The 22952-nt window shown below is 38.9% G+C and overlaps 2 protein-coding genes and 2 non-coding genes across 5 annotated transcripts; 1 reads left to right on the top strand and 3 right to left on the bottom strand.

The window, feature by feature from the left end:
* The first annotated feature begins 397 nt into the window (after window positions 1-397).
* On the top strand, window positions 398-3716 carry cdr2b (cerebellar degeneration-related protein 2b). Its single transcript, XM_026996842.3, has 5 exons — window positions 398-479; window positions 1012-1124; window positions 1916-2064; window positions 2236-2406; window positions 3001-3716. The coding sequence occupies exons 1-5, from the start codon at window positions 398-400 to the stop codon at window positions 3596-3598; spliced, it is 1113 nt and encodes a 370-aa protein (XP_026852643.3). The 3' UTR covers window positions 3599-3716.
* A 660-nt stretch (window positions 3717-4376) lies between these two features.
* On the bottom strand, window positions 4377-14769 carry polr3e (polymerase (RNA) III (DNA directed) polypeptide E). 2 transcript variants are annotated; one of them, XM_026996840.2, is made up of 21 exons: window positions 14694-14769; window positions 13499-13627; window positions 13305-13355; window positions 13121-13198; window positions 12893-13008; window positions 12709-12791; window positions 12510-12617; window positions 12248-12297; window positions 11902-12021; window positions 11163-11248; window positions 10641-10685; window positions 10420-10511; window positions 10200-10320; window positions 9930-10011; window positions 9721-9780; window positions 9317-9474; window positions 9139-9200; window positions 8534-9018; window positions 6599-6676; window positions 6195-6320; window positions 4377-6093 (listed from the first exon to the last, which is right to left on the bottom strand). In XM_026996840.2, the coding sequence occupies exons 2-21, from the start codon at window positions 13535-13537 to the stop codon at window positions 6037-6039; spliced, it is 2097 nt and encodes a 698-aa protein (XP_026852641.2). In that variant the 5' UTR covers window positions 13538-13627; window positions 14694-14769; the 3' UTR covers window positions 4377-6036. The 2 variants fall into 2 exon arrangements, with proteins under 2 accessions (XP_026852641.2, XP_081554177.1); XM_081698051.1 differs by having other exon boundaries at window positions 14698-14719.
* Window positions 14770-17288: 2519 nt separating this feature from the next.
* trnal-uaa (transfer RNA leucine (anticodon UAA)) lies at window positions 17289-17370 on the bottom strand. Its single transcript has one exon. It is a non-coding gene; the product is annotated as a tRNA-Leu (tRNA).
* Window positions 17371-20092: 2722 nt separating this feature from the next.
* trnal-uag (transfer RNA leucine (anticodon UAG)) lies at window positions 20093-20174 on the bottom strand. The gene has a single exon. It is a non-coding gene; the product is annotated as a tRNA-Leu (tRNA).
* Between the last annotated feature and the right edge of the window lie 2778 nt (window positions 20175-22952).

Raw genomic sequence — 22952 nt, 5'->3', positions numbered from 1 at the left:
AAATGTAATGTGGGTTAAATCCAGAAAAGGCAGTATGTAGTCAGGATAGAAAGATGACAAGTACGCATCACAGAGGTTAAATAAAGAGTCATACTTTACCCTGTACGCCCATTGGGCTTTTATACTTGGGCTGGTGTCTACAGAGTCGTAATACCTTGACACTCAGTGCGTTAAGCGCTACAGCATTATTTATGAGCGTGGCACCTTGACCGTCTTCCTGCGCGCAGTACTGAGCCACAGGTAGCCTGTACAGCTAGTCCCTCGTGCTCCGTTAAGGCCTTTTTCTACAACATTCACAATATTTTTATCATTAAAGGTAGAATTACATGTGTGGGGGCAAGCTGTTTAGAACTGCATATAATATGCATCGTAGGTTTCCCTGCATTTTTGACTGACGATGCTTGCTGACATGATTGCCGAAGAAGAGTTCGAGATTAAAGAGGAAGAACCGTGGTATGATCTCCAAGATCTAGAACATGGTAAGACGATATTATTACAATCACCACATCTCTTTAGTTGCTATCGAGACAAGGTAACTGTAGCATTCCAAGTAAGTGCAGCCGAAAAAGCAGCAATCAATTTTATTTGATGTGTGTATCTGGTTGAAATAAATTATTAATTTTCTTTTATATGTATACATTTAAGCAAATAATTTTAAAAATGTAACTCTAAATGAGTTAAGGATATACTGAATATTAAATATTTTTTACACTTCCTCTGGGAGAACTACATGTTTAATTAATTTATAAATTGCTGCTTAAATACAGAAATAGATCAATTATACATTTTGACAACATTCTGTGCACCTCAGCATTCTGGAATGAGAGTTCAGAAACAAAAATGCAATGATACCAGTAAATGGGATGAGTCCAGATTGAATCAATGAACCTTTACTATGATTGTAAAATTCCAAATGAACATAAGGACTAATTATCCAAAAGACACATTTTGTATAAATGAGATGATTCGATTTGTGTGGTTTTTACATGGACCCCTTCTTTCCACGCACAGATCTTCATTTGGCTGCAGAGCTCGGTAAAAATCTTCTAGAGAAGAACAATGAACTGGAACAAAGTCTCCAGCAGATGTATGCCACCAATCATGAGCAGTTACAGGAAATGCAGGTATTGAAATACACCAAGCCAAAGGTATAACCAAAGGTCATTTCTTGACCTTTGAGTGTAACATTACATAATTCTAATTTTAATTATTAATGCTGTGACATGCAATTTGGTATCTGATTCAAAGGAGGTGATGATTAACAAATGGTCTCAGTCCTGGCCATGAACATTTATTTTTCCACCTGGATATGGTATCATGTCTGATACCATTGTTGTACCTTAAATTTACATTTGTTTAACTACATTTGGTATTTGATGTGTTACTGCAAAAGCACAACATATGCAAAGTGACCTGGCATAAGACAGACCTTTAAAAAAAACGCCTAAAATTCTAAGAGAAAGTGCAAAAGATCCTAAATTTGTTAATCTGACTGAATTTCATGCACAACCTATTTTGCTAAGAATGATTAAAAATTATATTTTAGCAATTTGATTACGGTATTCAATTTTGGGAGCCAAAGTGAATATTGTAATAAATACTATAATAAATAATATATAAAATTTTTAGACAAACTAATTAGTTGGTTTATTAACTTTGACCTCATGTACGTTCCATTTCACAATGAGTTTCTTGGCTGCAAATGGGAACTTGACCTTTTAGTTAGTGCTCTAGGTCTGCACATTTCATTTGAACAGACACTGTACACAGCTGACATCACTTGCTGGAAATAACATACAAATATAATTTGTAGTTTACAGAGACACTGCATCTTAAAAGATTCTTTCTTAGCTTATGGGAAATTTATATAGTGGTACCAGGTCTTAATTTCTAAACCTTTTTAAATCTTCTTCAGTATTTATCCAAGCAGATGGACCTGCTCAGATCAATCAATGATCAGCACATTAAAGTCTATGAACAGCTGGACATGACTGCAGGAGACCTGGAAAAGCACAATCAAAGACTGCTTCTGGACAACCGCTTAGCCCAGTTTAAGATTGATAGGTAAGGCAGGTCACAGGTCTCACCAGTCAATAATATTGCACTGTAAGATTTTTTGCATGATTATCCCTGAAGGACAGCTAAAGAACTGCCACAAATACTGTTTATAGTGATTTCACATATTAAAGTAAAAGGGATAAAGGTTGACAAGAAGATATTGCGGTCCTTGCACAGGCTCACAGAGACCATCGTGGGGCTGCAGTGTCAGGTGGAGGAGGTGCAGAGCGAGTTGGATGACCTGAAGAAAGTTCATTGTAAACGAACCACACAAAACATACTAGAGGTACAACAGCCAGCCAGCAGCCTGGACCCTCCCTGCTGGACAGAGCAGTACCAATCAGACAAGTAAATATCTTATCCATACAAAACAGGTGACTCTGAACAAATTAGGCTGCATGGACATTATTTACACATACTTGTGAATTGTCTGTTTCTACAAACGGTTTGTCATTGCTAAGGCACACGGAATCACAGACATTTACATTATGCAGGACATTTAAGACTGGCTTTATGCTTTAGGATAAGAGTTGGTTTTATCTTCTGTTGTAATATATGATCAGGAACATCAATTAAAAATATAATTGTTATAAACTAGGCAATACAAGCTTTCATTTTTATCAAAAATATCCTTAGGGCACTTATTTGCTGTTTCTTTTAGCTGTATTTTTAAGCAAAACATACATATTTGATGCATTTTTGCTAAGTGTAGTGAGAAAGCATATTAATCTTAAGTACAGTTTACTTAGTTTATCACTGGGATGAGCTGACACCCACAATCCCATGTCAGTCACATGAAAATGCATGCCATATTTTCTTTTGGTACCATACTTTCTTTCTTTTACAAGTATGAAAGTCTCATCATTGGCCTGAGCCATTCTCCTGGTCTAGGACCATCTCTTCTTTAGTGTAAAATGTGGCTCTGTTGCACATTCCTCTCAGGTGTCCGGCCTATGAGAGCACTGCGTCTGCGAGCACTCCCTCCCTGGACGAAGAGGAGCGTATGGGCCTTTTACACACCGTCCGCATGCTGCAGGCCCAGTTGGATGAAGAGCACGCCCTGAGGGTGGCTGCCGAGCAGGTGGCCGATGCCCTGGTGCAAAAGCTGGAAGGCCGTAGGGCCCGTGTGGCTGAACTGGAGGCTGAAGTCGAGGTGCCCAATCAGCCATGGTGTTCTGATGATGAGGCAGGGAGTGAGCAATGGCAGATGTGTCATGTGCCGAAGCACTGCAGCAGCGAGAAGCACCATGGTGTCTCTCTGCTGAATGAGGTGGCTGCTCAGTATAGCGCCCTGCAGGAGAAGTACAACGAACTTTTGCGACGCTGCAACACTGTACTGCAGAGCCACAAAGCTGTACAAACACAGACAACCGACCAACAAATGACCCTGCCTACAGCCAAACATAAATGCTCCCAAGGAGTCAGCACACATGACAATGCTCAGCTGCCTGAATATAAGGTCCTTTTTCTCAAGATTTTCAATTGCATCCAAAGGGGCAAAGAGGACCTAAAGGAGAACAAGCTAAGTCTTGTTAAATAATTTAATGCATGCATTAAATGTCTGCACTCTCCAGGTCTCTAAGATTTGACTTGTACATCTGTAAATCCTATAACTCTCCTAGCAGAAATCTTAAAGAAGGGTAGCTGTCCATAGCACACTCCAGATTGTGTTTACTGTTTAATTGTTCATTTCCTATACTTGAAAAATGTAAAGAACTACTCATTTCCATCCCCTATAAACCTTTGGGAAAAATGTTTTATTTTCTTATGTACGTAAAAACCTAGACAGGACAAAACAAGATTATCTTAAAGGAACAGATTTATTCTTTGGTAACTCTTAGGCCATTAGTAATATTTCTAGTGTCCAGGATTACATGACATTATTATATTGTATTATAAAACAAGTTTATAAGACTGAACCACTGATTCCACACACAAAACATGAAATTAGGACTGGAGATAAAGATCAGCAACTGTAGATCTATCCTTTCATTTGTCTTTCTTTGCCTACTACTGTAAATGTTCGCTGCTTTCATTATGACTTCAAATTCAGACTTTGTTTAATGACGTATAGTATGATGAGTGCTGTGTTCAATTCCTGTGATAACCCAAGAACTCACTTTTAACCATTACATTATTTTATATAATACAGGTCTATCATATCTACACACACTAAAGAACATTTGAATTAAAATTATTTAAGGATTAATAAAGATATGAATTATTCGATATTTCCAAAGGAACAATGGAAATTATGTGCAATTATTTCTGCAAGTTAACAAACATGGCAGCAAATAAAGCTCAAAATAAAAGACTGGTAGCAGTACTTTGGTTGCAGTGTTTATTGATCATAATGTTCAAATAAAACTATTAATTTCTTGTTAAACGTAAACCGACACAGACACAACGTGAATTTCTGAGTATATGGAATGCTTATTGGCTGAATGACCAAGAGGTGAGAATTATTGAAATTTACAAGCAGTCTTCAGTTATTAAAGAACAGGGCTGGAGGAGAAACTTAAACATATTCCAGTCATAACAGAATTGGATAATCTTTACCCTGAATAATTTAGAGGCACTTTCTCTTGTTCAAAATAATTCACTCATTCAGAACATTATCTTGCAGTTCAATGTAATCATCGGTCAGCCCCTTTGATTGCCAGGACTCCCTCCATTATACCATTAGGACAGTGACATACTTTTTTTCCCAAAACCTAAATTTACTGGTACTGAACACACAAGATGCAAAGATTAGCAGTGTTAGCAGCAGAGAAACTGTCCATCATTGCAAGTGTAAAAAACTGAATCCCCTACCCACTTTCAGAATGCATCAGTGTCTTGAAATTATTCATGCACTTCGGTCATATTTGGTCAGCTGAAGCAAAATGTGATATAAACTGCACCATGGGACAGTTTAAAATCTACATCTCCCAGTAGCCTTAATTATATTTATGGATTATAGATTAAAGGTCACATTGCAATGTTGCATGTTTCATTTTTGTTTGCATGCCTAAGCTTTCATAATTCAATATTCACTTTAGTAAATCAACAAAACATTCCACAATGGTACCACAGCAGACTCCTGGCATAAACGCTAGCTTTTGATGGATTTATTTTCCTGCGCTGCATTTCTTAAGTATTACATTTGCTACTCCTCTGTTCAGGACACAAATTAGGCCCATTTCTCAGGGAGAGAGGGCTTTGGTTTAACAGTTACTCTGCAGATGGATATGAACACTACAAAGGGAAGCTAGAGCACAGAAGTGCACAGAACAAGTGTTGCTTCTATTTAGATAAACCAACCTTTAACCTCATAATGTTCAAAGTAAACATGACCTCGTGCTCTTTTTCTCTGACTGGTACATCCATATTTTTAGCATGTAAAGTACCCACAAAAAAAACAAAAAAAAAAACAAAAAAAAAACAGCACAACCAATTCTACTCAACAATTAACTGGATGAGGTGTGTGGAGTTCAAAGAATCATCCAAGTCTTGAGAAAACCAAAGTAACTGCATGAAACTATGCCAAAGGCCAGGAATATAATAAAACCATCATCTCTATCTTTATTATTATATCCTAAATTTAGGTTTAAAAGAAAACATTAAATCATAAGAAACCAAACGAACAAAAAAATAACTTCATTTACATTTCCCTCCTCTTATTTTTATTTTTTGTCACTAAATATTTTTGTAAAATCAAGTGGAACTCCAGCCCTTTATATGAATTAGTGAGGTGTTCTGCAAGCTTCCACAAGTTCTGAATTTGGCTACGCACTGCTACTTGTCCGGAAAAGGTCAACATAAAAAAATGTAATGTTCCGCAGCAGCAGAAGGTCTTTGTTGCCTTCCAGATGTGGTCTCAGCCAGTCAAAGGCTGATTCATGCCTGCGCCGTCTTCCCCTGCGTCAAGTTTACTCTCATTAAACTTGGCAGGAGATGGTTTGATGAACAGGGTCCGAATGGGGTCTCTCCCTTGTGTCAGGACTGCACTGTACCCTTAAGGTACCACATTCCTCCTAAACTGATGCAGCACTCCTGGAAGACAGGAAACATGAGATGACTCAGGCCTGAACAAACACGTTTGGCTTCATTGGGTTCACCTGCAGAAAGCCATGTCAGATTTGGTGAACCTATACCTTCAGTAGTCTGTCCACATCAGACTTAGTGACAGCTTCGCCGAGCTCCTGTGTAAGTCGGGTCTGGATGACATTCCTTCTTACCCGATAGTTCTTCATGAAGATCTCAAACAGTACCTGGCGGTGCTAAATGAACCAAAAACATGCATTTTAGACAGGTTATTCTATAATTAGTTAAGAGATAATTACACAATTAGTATAATTCTGATAATGAGTTAAGAGAAGCCAAATAAACCCATATATCAAATTATCAATAAAAAGTAGTTTTAAGAACCAGATCAAGGCTAATAGTATAGCCACCAGGTGATCCTGGTCTATTAAAAATTCAATTATACAAAACATACCAACCAGTGGATTTTTCATTATCACCACACAAACAATGCAAACAAAATAATATATATTACCTTATCAAAGGTTTCACCACTCTCCCACAGACCAAAGACTTTCTGTTCATCTGCACTAGCACTGCTCTGAGGGGGAAACTGCACACCAGAGACAAATTTCAGTCAGTCAGTCATGACAAATGCAACATTTATACTTGCTCGTTTTATGCAACTTGAGTATTTGGCATTTACCTGGATACATGTAATCCATTCAATTACCCAACTAACAATTTATAACTAATAAGAATGATTTATAGAAGTGCACCACGACATGTACCTGGATTAAAACTGGGTTGACCCCAGCTAAGAAAAGCACATCGGTGATGCATATTAATATTGTGATGTTCATTTCATTTCAGCTTTGTCAACAACAGCTTTACATTATAGAGGCTGAACAGAATAACTGATGTTCCAAAAGAAACAAGAGTACAAGTGCCTGAATACAATGCAGACAGAAAATTATATAAGAAAGTACTTGTTGTGCACATCTTTCAAATCAGGTACTGAAGGAAATACAATATGATCTGAGACTATAGCAGTGCTGGTGGTAAAGCCACAGATTAACATGTAGAATGGAAAAAAAAATCCCCTTTACTCAGACAACCAAGCTCTATACATTAACAGATCAACTGTGTGAAAGTAAATATTTAAACTAAAGCTTCTAATCCATTTGAAAGAGTCTGAATGAGTAGGAAGGCAGCTCCAGGATTTTAGTAAAGCACAGTAACAAACACCCAGCCTGTATTCAGAAGGATCCACTCCTCTCCCAGGCACATTAGTCTAGTCTTAACCAGTAACGGGCTCGGTCTCCATTATTAGCATCAATGAAAAGCTGGTCAGCCTGCACATACAGGTTAAAACCAGAATAAAGGATTACAACTTAAATAAAAATTAATTGGATTAGATCACATACTACAGTCTAGGGGTCGACCAAGACGTTTTTCAGGACTGATAATCATTAGTTGCCAAGGACACTGCCGACCAATTTTTGGGGCTAACATTTATCCCCCATAAATTTAATATATGTAGAGTGAAAATGCAACTCTTACAGCTCACAGAACATGTTTCATATTATAAAATTATAAAAGAAAAATAAAGTTCTTTGAGCTTTAGACAATATAAAAGGTAGCAAAAACAGTAAGAAACAGGAATGACAATAACTCTAAAAACATCTGAATAGATAAATTTGCACAAATTAAGTGAAATGAAAACTCAACATGAGGAGGAAAAATAAAATCTAATTCCAATTTCTGGCATCTCCTCAGTAGTTCCACTTGAGCAACACCAAATTGTGGTGTAAAAAGCACATTGGTTTTTTTTTGGTAGTTTGAGTTGGGGGTTTTTGGTGCTACATTTAAATTACATGCTGTATATCTTTAAATCCAGTGCATTTCTTTATTACAATTATCACACACACGCACACACTTATTACTGCTCCCTCTACCTTAATTAATTGTTGCCTTTCATAAAATATGTACACATTAGAAGTCAGATGTCAGAGAAAAAGAAAAAAGAAGCTCAAAAATAAATAAATAAATAAATAACATTTTATAAATTCATGGTTATCATGGTTGCGTCAGATATGTGCCTACATGACAAAACCACTTATCGGCAAATTCAAGTGCCGATTCTGATAATCAGGAGAATAAATTCTGAATATTGGCTCTGATTATCATTTGACCTGATAATCGGTCAACCCCTATTAAGGAGCACAAAAGACGGTGCTGAATAGGAGTTGGTAAGCTGGTCAGACAAACAGCTTCAAATCGAGCTGCTATACAAACTGACAGAACATTGTATTCCCTGAGTCACATTTAAGGTTTAGGAAAATGGGGAAAAATGGCAGTCAATCTGCTAGGTCATTTCTGATTGTTTCTAACGATCATTATTTGTACATTTTTATTTATTTATTTTTACTTGGTCAGGTATCAAAGCTTATGGCCCTGGTGTACTCACAGGCACAAGGATCTGCTTGCAATGGCTGTGGAGGATCGTGTCCTGGAGCATGCGATCCGTGACATGGCCAAACCGGCAGTGGCCTGTGGGCAGGCTGGCCAGGTGCAGATTGAACAGCCGCTTCACTTCACTGAGACAGAGCACAAAATGCTTCCGGAAGGTGCGCTGCACAAAATCTCGGAGCTCCGGGGTCGGCGTCTGGCCAACCCCATGATCGCTGCGAGGGTCCAAGTCAGGGGACTCCACAGAGGGATAGCCATTGAGTGAACCATTAGGCAGGGAAGCAGACATGTCCATGGTCTCTTCAGAATCACTCAAGGGCTCTTCTTTGATTCTCACCAAGGCGTTAGCTCCACTGGGCAAAGTCGTCACAGTGGACGCCTTAAGCTGTTGGGTGTCCAAGTCTTTCTGCAGGAAGCCATGACGCTCCCGAGCGTTCTCCAGTGCCATCTTGAGACGTTGCTCACCGCTAACATGAATGGGTTCTGCAAAACACACACCAAATTATGTTTATGTGTAGGGTTTCGACAAGGGTTCACCATGTTAAAAACAATTAAGGACAAACATGGTGAAAGAAGGACAGCATACTGAGATAAGAAACATACCCATCTGAGCATCCTTTTTCTGCAGAAAGTCTTCCTTTGAGAAGTTGAAAACCTTTTCCAACCTACAACAATGCTATTAATTACAATGTGAAAGCAACCAAGCCTCCCACAAACAAAATACATCACTGACACAAAAACCAAACCATCTGGCATAGCATACAACCAATCAGATCTTTACTTGTTTTGGATGCCCAGCCAAAGCATGTGCTGCCTCTGTGCCACATCAGGGTGCTTCTTGACAAAGTCATGGTCAGTAGGCAACAGGAACTCCCAGCCTCGGTTTGCTCTGGGAACAGCCATCTGCTCCAAGAAGTCCTTTACATCCTCAGGAGGCAACTGCAGATGAACACACAAAAGTTACCACTGGAAGAGAGCAAAACAGGTTGCTACATGAATAACCTAATCGCTCCCATGCCCCATATAAATAAGCTGTTCACTTGTTTTTCTACATCAGCTAAACAGGGTTAGTGTGATTTCTGACACAGTATATGAACTACACAAAAACACAACTTGAGTTTGTTTACTTGGAGATTCATAACTGTCCTGTGGACCCAATTCCATGCTAAATGTAATCATACCAACCTTTATAACACTAGTAACTTCCTTTCTCATAAGTGAACGCTCATGTGTGAACCTCCACATCTACAAAGACAAAGAACACATAGAGCACCAGTGACTGAAACACAAGCTTTTTACACCTTACAAAACTGACTTGTAGGATTTCCATCTAGCAATATGTAATCAAGGCCATTTTTAGCAACAAATATATTCTGCCTTGAGTGTGAACTCACCACAAAGTCCCGGCCCCTGCAGAGCACCTCAGCAGGTACTCCACTGTGTGGACTGCAACTGGACTTAGGATATAGAACGTCACTGTGAAAGACAATAACTTATCAATCTGTGCCTAAGCCTGTGTAGCATGTGTTCCTGCCTAAAGTAAAATTCCTGCACAAAGCACACACTGTGATGCAAAATCATGAAAATTTCAAGTGCCATGACAACATTGATTAATTAGGTACAGATGAGAAGTAGAGGCAGAGATAGAGAGAAAGAGCACTCACCTCTTGACAACCCAATTCCCCTGGACAAGTAACGCCACCTGCTGTATGCAGCGCAGTACTGCAGTGGAGTCTGTTCCTGATGCAAGCAGTCCCATTAGGTTGGCAAATGGCATAACCTTGACTGAACAAATTAAATAAATCAAGAAATAAGATTCTTTCCTATGAGGATGCACTGTTGAAGTGTTAACGTACTCAAGATCAGTGTGTTAAAGTAAATTACCATTCTTCATCAAGGTCTTCACCTGATCACCAAGGGGCAGGGTACGCAGTTGAGCCATAGAAACCACATTGCTGGGACCCACAGGTTTCACTCTTAAACAAATAAATAAAATGAATAAAAGTACAGATAATGGAGACAGTATTTACAACATTTGTACTTATTAACATTAAATATCAGCAGCAATGAAAAACAGTAAAAAGAGGAAAAACCATTCTACTTACATCTTTTCTTCTGCCAGTGGAGGCATGAGCATGGCTAGGTATTCACTAGTGAGATAAAACACTGGTAAGTGAAAGCATCACAGTCCACAAAACAATATGATGTTAACATTAGCACCACAACAAAATTTTACATTCTTTATATTTAACACCATTTTTGACAATTGACTTCAAGTCTTTCAAACATACATACTTAGAACATGCGTATTAAAAAAAAAAGACTGTTCGTGGAAACTAACATGGTGTAAAATTTGAGCAACAAAAAGTTTCATAAACAATTAGAAAATATTTCCCCGAATATTATCAGGGGTAATACGCTGCAGGCACCTCTATGACCTGGAGAAGCGTTTCTCATTCCAGCCCACGAGCACCCAGGCAGCGTTTATGTTTTTGCTCCTTCCTAGCTCCCAGTATTCCTTGCTGACTGCTTGGCTTGGATCATATGTTGGGAGCTGGGACAGAGCAAGGACTGAAGGGGAAAACACTGCCCTAGATGGAAAGCTGACACACACTTCAAGTACTCACCTTGGGGTCTTCACTAATTCTGTGTTCTCTGTCGTATCCATAGCCTGGCAGTAAAGATACTGGCGCTCATGCTCGGAGCGCCCATCCTGCAAGTGCAACAGCTATGTTGAAAGAGTGGCCCACTGACCCATTTCCCCAATGCATTTTTTAGGCATAAACTAAACATACAGGTCATGTACCAATATTTTATTCTACTACTCCACCATGGCGATCTACATAATGGAAACATCCAATCTTCTAGGCCAGAGATGTAGTGCCAAATTACCCAGTAACTCATTTGTTATTTAATAGTTCCAGAGGAACACCCTCCACTGTAATACATCTAACGAGTCCACAGACACATTCAGCTCCCTGACCAATAGTTCAAGACATTTTTTTTAAATCTAATTACGTAACAAACCAATTTTATTTTCATCATGGTACCTAATTAAACAGTGTGAACAAGATGAGCAACTTTTGTTTCCCCATTTTTTAACCATAGGAGCTCTATTCCACCACTCCTGTTATTATGGCAAAATATGCCACTGAAAGCAGGAAACTTGCTCTTTTCACCCTTATACTGCATGTAACTTTGAGAGAAATATGGAAGGGTGTCTTACAAGGCTTTTTTTTATGTTTTTTACATGGCTCATTCTGACATGACACAGACATACAAACTAACATTAAGACAAAAACAACAGAAACCCAAGACGAAGTTTCATGTTATTGCACGAGGCACAGTGTGCTTGCTCAGACCTACTTTTAAGTCATGGTAGTGTAAATGGACCCACGGCTCTTCTGCTTGTTTCTTCTGCAGGAACTCGTAGGACTGGATACGCCTCTGACGAGCTTGCTCAGACTCCGGTCTGGAAAATCTCACCTGATTTTTAATAAAAAAAAAAAAAATTAAATTAAACAAAGACACACAAAAAAAAAAGACATCGCAAAACTTGAGCTGCATTACAAACCACTGGAACTAGAATAACAGGGATGTCATATGTTTGCTCTACTGATTAAACAATTATCAATAAAGTAACTGACTATTGTGTAACATGTTAATTAAAAAGAATAATCTATGCACAGAATTTCATTGTTTAAACTCTTACAGTAATCTGCTTGATATCATCCTCTGCTTCGTCCTGAGAAGAGTCTCCAGCTGATCCAGGGCACATGCAAGAACATAATACAGATTTGCATTTTAGAAATGTTATGCTTACTTCATGCACATGTACCTACATTTCAGATCGTCTTGTATAACAGACTGACTAAAAAATTATAAGACTGCCAATGCTCCCCATCCCAACCACGAACAGCTGTCTCATGTATAATCCATCAGAACTATAAACAGAACACCATACTCTCTTTTACCTTCATTGGCTGCCTCTCTCTCCTTGTGTTTGCTGTCAGCTTTATCCAAATATGAAAAGCTGGGCCTCATTTGAAGAATGCCCTGTAATGGCGTGAGGTGAAGTTCCCCTGACGGCAAAATGGGTTAATCCCAGTCAGATTACTGGGATTACATCATTTAGCACTCACAGACATGTTGAAAGCCAGCATAGATAATTACCTTTACGAAATACTGCAGCAGCATATCGAGTTGTATTTGTGGTTGCCTGAATTGATGAGAATGTTTGCTTATCCATCATTTTTCTTTAAAAAAAGAGAGAGGAATTATACAGTAACATATTTGGATCAAAAATTCATTCCAAGCCAAAGACATACAAATCTAAGATATTAAATCATTTACATACATGGAATAAGTGCTGGAGTCTTCTAGTGATGTGCCATCCACATTGAGAGCAATCTGTTCCCCTTTGCTGCGGCAATAGTTTGGACTCAGAGTGTCAATGGCCACTTCAAGTTCAACCTGAACAGAAAAATGTGGAATACAAAAGTGTCAAATGAATAACAGGCATTATCTTACGAATTTGCAAAACAATTTACAACAATAAACTACAGAAGTGCAAATGTAAACTCACCTTTTGCTGTTTGGGTTTAATTTTGGCAGATAAATGAGTTACATCATCATAGGTCATACTGGCAGGCCGGACAGGATACTGCAAGAAACTTAAGACTTTACACATCTACCATAGTATGACACTCCAAAACAAAATTATAACCCCAAGTACATTAGAGGTAATGGGCTTTAGATGCCTTCCTTACCTGGAATAAATACAATTTGTCTGCAAGGCTTTTGGCAAGGTACACTTCAATCTAAAATATAAGATAAACAAACAAATCAAACATAAGAATAAGTAAACCACATTTGCATATGAATATAGTTTTAATAATTTTAAGCACAGCAGAACCTTTCTGTGCTTAACATGTCTTTCTCTGGAAAAGCATGAAATCCATACCTCTTGTATAATAGGGTCATCCTCCTCTCCGCTGGCCATTCTAGAAGAGCAAGGATACCTGGCCTCAGCCTTATAATTTCCAACCCTGGGATTTCTGAATTGCTGACAAACTTACAGCACTGCATCCGACTGTTATGCACAAAAGTCAATATTAAGACGCCTCTCTCAAGTAATTTTGACCTTTATATATATTTATATATATTATATAATTGATCCTTGTAACAAAAGATGCACAAGCAGTAATGACAGTTGTAGTGGATGTAAAGTCGAATTTGTAGTTTCTGAGTTAACTAAAAAAAATAAATAAACAAAATAATAAAAATAAAATAAATAAAAATAATAAAAAATAGCAACACAGAGACCCAACCTAGCAAAATTAATACTGGCCACCTCTTTACAAGAAAAGTGAAAGACTTGTGAAATCGGGCAGTCTAATCAATGCGCATCAATATTTCCAGGACGTTCACGTCTAGAGCCAGCCAGCTAAACGCCAGGCACAATTACTGGAGCAAAGGCTGGCTTTGCTGCATGTAGCGAGTCTCAGTCTTTAAATTATCCGACGAAGATATGTTCAAACTGCCCTTTTACATGGAGTGAAGTCTACTGTCAGGTGAAATAGTTAACTAGCTACAGTTTTAACATGTAGTATGTAAAGAAGAAGCCTTGCATTTTAATAGCTATCAACCTGCATCTTTACTAGAGGTGGCGTTTCTCTTCATCTACAAGATAGATTCGGTTTTCAGTGTTAAATCTGTCACGTCAATTCTGCAACACTTTAACGTTACAAAAAGGGACGTAACTATATAACCTAGCTGCCTAGATAACATGTCCTACATGAAAAAACAAGGGAACCCACCAAAATTCTATTATGTTATATACGCAGCTATATAACTTAATATTAGGTACATGAAATAGCAAATGAATGCACAGGATGCTAGCTGGCTAGCTAGCTAGTAAGCTAGAAGCTGCAAACGCTGCCACCCATGTACCTGCGTTATCTTAGCTTAGCTTAGCTGGTACGCCTCACAGCTAGAAAGCATAACCCAACATTCACGACTCCAGGCCTCAGTTGATAATAAAGCTTAAAGTACTTCCATTCAAGGTCTACAGTCTAACCTGAAATGTACAGAGCAAACCTGACTCTCTCGGGTGGGTTGGCTGACTGGTTGTTGTTTTTTTGACGGAGTGAACTAACCTACAGGAGTTGTTACCATGCTGCTGCCTCCGCTTCCTGCACACAGACACGTGGGGAGGTACACGTTTGTCTCGTCCCATCATGCAATGCAACGTTAAAGCCGAGGGGTGGGAGGTGTGTGTGTGTGTGTGTGTGTGTGTGTGTGGGGGGGGGGGGGGGGGGGGGGGTTTGACCTTTGCTGTTACGCAATACGTGCGCACTCAGTCTATTTTGGCCAGTTTTAAGCACTCTGCAAGCATCACCTCATTCGTTGTGTCATTCATCTGTAAAAAAAACTGTACAAACTGATAGAGATTATAAGGTGCGGAAAAATAAACATCGTCTGATGAAAATGTGAGATGATTTAGGTTGATGAAAATGTTAGATGATTTAGGTTGATGAAAATATTAGATGATTTAGGTTGCTTGACCTTTCTTCTCTTGACTGAAGTGACTAAATAGGACTGTTCAGTTCAAATAAAGTGATTATTTATATAATCCATTAGATTATAATATCATCTCTGGAGCAAAAAGGAAAAGGATTCAGGTAACCACCCTAGCTGGAACACAAACCCAAGACTGATAGGAATCAGCAAGAGCACACATGTAACCTTCCTAAGTGACAGCCTCCATCACACTTCAGAATTCAGGTATCTGTCCTGACATGTATTAGGTTTTGACATTTCAAAGGAAGGAAGTTAGCATGCTTATAATTTTGTTCTTCCCAATATATTTGTGGAGGTCTTCCTTAAAATTATTTATAATAGTTTCAGAAGAAAGTATACACTAACTATATTTAATAACATTATTATGCCAAACTATTTTTTTGTTTTCCTTGCTATTCCTGTGACAAGACCATTTATTTCCTGACCATTAATTTACTGTAGACTTCATTCTTTTTTAATTATTTCTCTAATACTCAAAGAAGGATTTTTTGTTGTTGTTGCAACTTTAGATTACTTCTCTCTTTTTGGTCCACCACTTGGAAAGATACTTTCAAAGTATATTTTATTGTGAATTTAATGTTTGGCAAGATTATGGATTCATAAATGTATATTTTGGTGTCTATAATTGAATTACTCTAAAATAGCAACAACATTAAAAGCAGCAACAACATTAAAGTGAGGTAAAGTGAAGAACATTGATTTTATTGTTAAAAAGTGGTGGTATATTATATGGCAAGTGAACAGTCAGTTTTTGAACTTGGTATGTTGAAAGCAGGAAAAATGGACAAGTTATGGCTACATGATATCTTCAGAACATATCCAAAATGGTGGGTCTTTCCAGTATGAAGTGGGGGTGTTTCCAGTATGAGGTGGGGTGTTTCCAGTATGCAGTAAATAGCACCTACCAAGAGTGGCCTAAGGAAGGAAAGCTGCAGGATCATGGCTCACTGATGTACGTGGGGAGCCAAGACCATCCCATCTGGTCTTATCCCGCAGAACAGCTACTGTAGCACAAACTGCTGAAAAGGTTAATGCTGATTATGGTGGAAAGATACCAGAATACACACTGCATTACAGCTTGCCGTAATTGGGGCTATCTAGCTGCCAACCAGTCAGACTACCCACACTGAACTCTGTCCCCTTCCAAAATCATCTGTAATTGCCATGTGAACACGAATAAAGACGCAGGGAAAGCAAGCCAGTCGAGGCAGTGGGATACTTTGACCAGTGCTTTGATGGCAAACATTGAGTCCTGACATTCATATAACCTTCATGTTATTGTAGTGAAGATATACTACAAATTATTCCGCTGATAAAACTGTGACCTGGTCAAAGGGGGGCTCTCTCTCACCTCCGGGCCTTGGACCAGTGCCAGGACTGGTGCTTTGAGGTTGAGTATCAGAGCCATAAACGGCTTAGCTATCAAGATGGCCTGGCTTACCATTCTTACACTTGCACAAGTCAAATACAATATATCTTGTTTCTTATTCTTTATTCTTATTTTTATACATTGTATATATATATATATATATATATTTATAAAATTTCTCTTTTTTGTGCTACTTCAATGTTTCAATTTCCCTCTGGGATTAAATATAGTGATTATCTGTCTGTCTGTCTGTCTGTCTGTCTATCTATCTATCTATCTATCTATCTATCTACCTGCCTACCTACGTACTGTGGCCAAAGTACTTTTGTCAAAAGGTAGGTTCTGTCACCACTTTCTCTTCTTTGTTCAGCTGTCCACCTGTTTCAGTTGAAGAATCCCTAACTTTTGTCAGAGAGCTTTTCAATAACATGTTTGTTCCAATCAGCGCCAATATTGCAAGGGTATCGTTGGGTGTCCTAAGAGTTCCAACAACTTCGCATCACTCTATGTGATAAGTCCATGGCCTATGTATGGATGATGAACTGAAAAAGATGAAGAATCCAGAACTTTTATCAGCTGAGTTTCAACAAAGTGCTCTTTGTAAATGCTGCCATTGCAGCAAGGGTTTCATGGCAGTGTATGAGGCCACATTTGAGTGCTGAAACCAAAGTCTTTCCAAGCACTCAGGCATCAACAGCAGCATTTGGGGTTGCTTCATCAACCTCTATTGGGACAAGGAATCTTTCGAGAGGAACTGTAGACAAGGTTCATGACTAAGCAACAGTCTTTTTAAAAGCTAAAGTGGTAGCGGTGGGATTTGAACCCACGCCTCCACAGAGACTAGAGCTTAAATCCAGCGCCTTAGACCACTCGGCCACGCTACCCGAAAACAGAGGTTTTTCAACATATTTGTGAAAGAAGGAGTCTGTATTTTCACACATCTTGATCAACTCCTTTGCCCAATCTTGAATTGATTGTTGCAAATAAAGGAAATGTTAGACAAGGATCTTGACATGGCTCTCTGCTACAGTCATATGAGTCCTCCTATTGAATCTTTCCATATATGGTCCAACATTTTTGCTCAAAGTAGCTGTGTGTGCGAGTGCTTCATTGGTTTGTTTAGTGTTTACTGGCAGCAGTTGGACCTGAACCCACAACCCTGAAAGGACTAGATCCTTAATCCAACACCTTGGACTGCTCTGTCACACTACCTGATGCAAGCTTACCTTGCTTTATTTTTGATACTAGTTATCCAAGAAACTGGTTGGCAGAGTACTTTTGCCAACACTTAGCATGAGTTTCCACTTGTTCTTCTGTGTTTTCATTTCATTCTGAATCAGTTGAAGAATCCATAACGTTCACAATCAGGTACTTTTTCCAAATTCTCCCAGTGCAGCAGATGATTCTTTGGTCTGATGAGTTCCAACGGCTGAGAATCAGGTGGAACTCAGTGTCCTTCGTAACATTCTTATGTCAATCAAGATTCATAGAGTGCCACACCACCGGTCCCACTTTGTTGCATGTGGGTCAACTCTGACAAAGTAAAAGTTCTATATTGAGTGTAAGGTTACTTGTTAGAGAAGTAAAGATAATAAAAGTTGCAGTACTGTGGCCCCCAATTGAGCACCACTGTCATCAAATGAAGGAAACCTTTGGCCACTCTACTAGAGGAAGGCTGTTTTGTGCACATTTGTCGGCACCGATTTCCGATGACAACCGTGGCCTGTATAAGTTGAAGAATGCATAACTTTTATCAGCGAGGCTTTCAATAAGGTGTTCGTTCCACATGGCACCATTGTAGCAGGGGCATTGTTGGAGTCCTAAGAGTTCCAACAACTTAGCATCAGTGTACGTGATAAGTCCAAGGCGTACGTAACATACATGTGCCAAACCTTGCTCTTGGATGGCCAAAGCACAGTTCCCACTTTGACACACCTGTATCCACTTTTCTGCAGATTAAACGGTGCATCTTAAGTGAATTGTTGCTTGCTACAGTAGCAAAGACACTAAATGCTTCAGTACTGTGGCCCTTTGGTTGCTTGTTAGAGCAGCAGCAATACTAAAAGTTGCATTAATGTGGCCCCCAAGTTAGGACCACTGTCGTCGAATGATGGAAAGTTTTTTCCACTCTACTAGAGGTAATCTGTTTTGTGGACCTTTGTCAGCACCAGTTTCCCATGACACCAGTTTCCTATTGAGTAGGTGGTAACATACAAATACTTGTGTGTCATCCTCGACAAGAAACTGGACTGGAAGGGCAATTCAGGAGCTGTGTACAGGAAGGGGAATAGTAGAGTTTACTTTTTGCAGTTGTGTGTTGGGGAGGTAGCATCAGAGGACGAGAGACAAACAAGCTCAACAAACTGACCAAGAAGGCTGGCTTAGTCCTTGGCTGCTCTCTGAACAGTTTTGACATTGTGGTTAAAATGAGGACAGACGACAAACTCAAGGCTATCCTGGATAATACTTCAAAACTCGTCCATAATCTAATGGCTAGACAGCAGAGCACTTTTCGTCACAGACTCAAACAGCTCCACTGTAACTAAGGGGCAGTACAGGAGATCATTCGTACCAACTGCGATGACACTGTACAATTGTTATTTTTGTGTAAGGATGTTACTGAGTGGTATTGAGTACTAGAATTGTACTTATTATTATTATTATTATTATTAATATCCAGTCTTTTGTCATTTTTATTCTGTATTCACTGCACACCTAAGTGAATGTTGTAATGCACTGTCACTTTACCTGGTATACTGTAAACAGTGAAAGATCGGAAGGATCGAACACCTTACCATTCTTACACTTGCACAAGTCATATACAATATATGTTGTTTCTTATTCTTTTACATTCTTATTTTTATATATTGTATATATATATATATATATATATATATATATATATATATATATATATATATATAACATTTATGTTTTTTATGCTACTTCAATGTTTCAATTTCCCTCTGGGATTAAATATAGCGATTATCTATCTATCTATCTATCTATCTATCTATCTATCTATCTATCTATCTATCTATCTATCTATCTATCTATCTATCTCTCTATCTATCTATCTATCTATCTATCTATCTATCTATCTATCTATGTACTGTGGCCAAAGTACTTTTGTCAAAAGGTAGGTTCTGTCACCACTTTCTCTTCTTTGGTCGCCTGTCCACCTGTTTCAGTTGAAGAATGCCTAACTTTTGTCAGAGAGGTTTTCAAAAACATGTTTGTTCCAAACAGCGCCAATATAGCAAGGGTATCGTTGGGAGTCCTAAGCGTTCCAACAACTTAGCATCACTGTATGTGATAAGTCCATGGCCTATGTATGGATGATGAACTGAAAAAGATGAAGAATCCAGAACTTTTATCAGCTGGGTTTCAACAAAGTGCTCTATGTAAATGCTGCTTTTGCAGCAAGGGTTTCATGGCAGTGTATGAGGCCACATTTGAGTGCTGAAACCAAAGTCTTTCCAAGCACTCAGGCATCAACAGCAGCATTTGGGGTTGCTTCATCAATCTCTATTGGGACGAGGAATCTTTCGAGAGACACTGTAGACAAGGTTCATGACTAAGCAACGGTCTTTTTAAAACACAAAGTGGCAGCGGTGGGATTTGAACCCACGCCTCCACAGAGACTGGAGCCTAAATCCAGCGCCTTAGACCACTCGGCCACGCTACCCGAAAGCAGAGGCTTTTCAACATATTTGTGAAAGAAGGAGTCTGTACTTTCACACATCTTGGTCAAGTCCTTTGCCCAATCTTGAATTGATTGTTGCAAATAAAGGTAATGTTAGACAAGGATCTTGGCATGGCTCTCTGCTACAGTCATATGAGTCCTCCTATTGAATCTTTCCATATATGGACCAACGTTTTTGCTCAAAGTAGCTGTGTGTGCGCGCGAGTGCTTCAGTGGTTTCTCAAAAGTTTAGTGTTTACTGGCAGCAGTCGGCCTTGAACCCATCCCCCTGAAAGGACTAGAGCCTTAATCCAACACCTTGGATTGCTCTGTCACACTACCTGATGCAAGCTTTCCTTGCCTTATTTTTGATACTGGTTACCCAAGAAACTGGTTGGCAGAGTACTTTTGCCAACATTTAGCATGAGTTGCCACTTGTTCTTCTGTGTTTTCATTTCATTCTGAATCAGTTGAAGAATCTATAACGTTCACATTCAGGTACTTTTTCCAAATTCTCCCAGTGCAGCAGATGATTCTTTGGTGTGATGAGTTCCAACTGCTGAGAATCAGGTGGAACTCAGTGTCCTACGTAACATACTTTTGTCAATCAAGATTCATAGAGTGCCACACCACCGGTCCCACTTTGTTGCACGTGGGTCAACTCTGACAAAGTAAAAGTCCTATCTTGAGTGTAAGATTACTTGTTAGAGAAGTAAAGATAATAAAAGTTGCAGTACTGTGGCCCCCAATTGAGCACCACTGTCATCAAATGAATGAAACCTTTGGCCACTCTACTAGAGGAAGGCTGTTTTGTGCACATTTGTCAGCACCGATTTCCCATGACAACTGTGACCTGTATAAGTTGAAGAATGCATAACTTTTATCAGCGAGGCTTTCAATAAGGTGTTCGTTCCACATGGCACCATTGTAGCAGGGGTATTGTTGGAGTCCTAAGAGTTCCAACAACTTAGCATCAGTGTACGTGATAAGTCCAAGGCGTACGTAGCATACATGTGCCAAACCTTGCTCTTGGATGGCCAAAGCACAGTTCCCACTTTGACACACCTGTATGCACTTTTCTGCAGATTATACAGTGCATCTTAAGTGAATTGTTGATTGCCACAGTAGCAAAGACACTAAATGCTTAAGTACTGTGGCCCTTTGGTTGCTTGTTAGAGCAGCAAAGACACTAAAAGTTGCAGTACTATGGCCCCCAAGTTAGGACCACTGTCGTCGAATGATGGAAAGTTTTTTCCACTCTACTAGAGGTATTCTGTTTTGTGCACCTTTGTCAGCACCGGTTTCCCATGACATCGGTTTCCTATTGAGTAGGAGGTAACATACAAATACTTGGGTGTCTTCCTCGACAAGAAACTGGACTGGAAAGGCAATTCAGAAGCTGTGTACAGGAAGGGGATTAGTAGAGTTTCCTTTTTGCAGTTGTGTGTTGGGGAGGTAGCATCAGAGGACGAGAGACAAACAAGCTCAACAAACTGATCAAGAAGGCTGGCTTAGTCCTTGGCTGCTCTCTGGACAGTTTTGACATTGTGGTTAAAATGAGGACAGACGACAAACTCAAGGCTATCCTCGATAATACTTCAAAACCTGTCCATAATCTTCTGGCTAGACAGCAGAGCACTTTTTGTCACAGACTCAATCAGCTCCACTGTAGTAAGGAGCAGTACAGGAGATCATTCGTACCAACTGCGATGACACTGCACAATTGTTATTTTTGTGTAAGGATGCTACTGAGTGGTATTGAGTGCTAGAATTGTACTTATTATTATTATTATTATTATTAATATCCAGTCTTTTGTCATTTTTATTCTGTATTCACTGCACACCTAAGTGAATGTTGTAATGCACTGTCACTTTACCTGGTATACTGTAAACAGTGAAAGATCGGAAGGATCGAACACCTTACCATTCTTACACTTGCACAAGTCATATACAATATATGTTGTTTCTTATTCTTTTACATTCTTATTTTTATATATTGTATATATATATATATATATATATATATATATATATATATATATATATATATATATATATATATATATATATATATATATATATAACATTTATATTTTTTGTGCTACTTCAATGTTTCAATTTCCCTCTGGGATTAAATATAGCGATTATCTATCTATCTATCTATCTATCTATCTATCTATCTATCTATCTATCTATCTATCTATCTATCTATCTATCTATCTATCTATCTATCTCTCTATCTATCTATCTATCTATCTATCTATCTATCTATCTATCTATCTATCTATCTATCTATCTATGTACTGTGGCCAAAGTACTTTTGTCAAAAGGTAGGTTCTGTCACCACTTTCTCTTCTTTGGTCGCCTGTCCACCTGTTTCAGTTGAAGAATGCCTAACTTTTGTCAGAGAGGTTTTCAAAAACATGTTTGTTCCAAACAGCGCCAATATAGCAAGGGTATCGTTGGGAGTCCTAAGCGTTCCAACAACTTAGCATCACTGTATGTGATAAGTCCATGGCCTATGTATGGATGATGAACTGAAAAAGATGAAGAATCCAGAACTTTTATCAGCTGGGTTTCAACAAAGTGCTCTATGTAAATGCTGCTTTTGCAGCAAGGGTTTCATGGCAGTGTATGAGGCCACATTTGAGTGCTGAAACCAAAGTCTTTCCAAGCACTCAGGCATCAACAGCAGCATTTGGGGTTGCTTCATCAATCTCTATTGGGACGAGGAATCTTTCGAGAGACACTGTAGACAAGGTTCATGACTAAGCAACGGTC

Source organism: Electrophorus electricus, chromosome 15, assembly GCF_041902795.1.
Source record: "Electrophorus electricus isolate QZ-2024a chromosome 15, ASM4190279v1, whole genome shotgun sequence".
In the NCBI taxonomy this organism is placed as follows: Eukaryota; Metazoa; Chordata; class Actinopteri; order Gymnotiformes; family Gymnotidae; genus Electrophorus; species Electrophorus electricus.
Note: the sequence above shows the minus strand (reverse complement) of the source record. Positions and strands in the feature narration are given on the sequence as shown.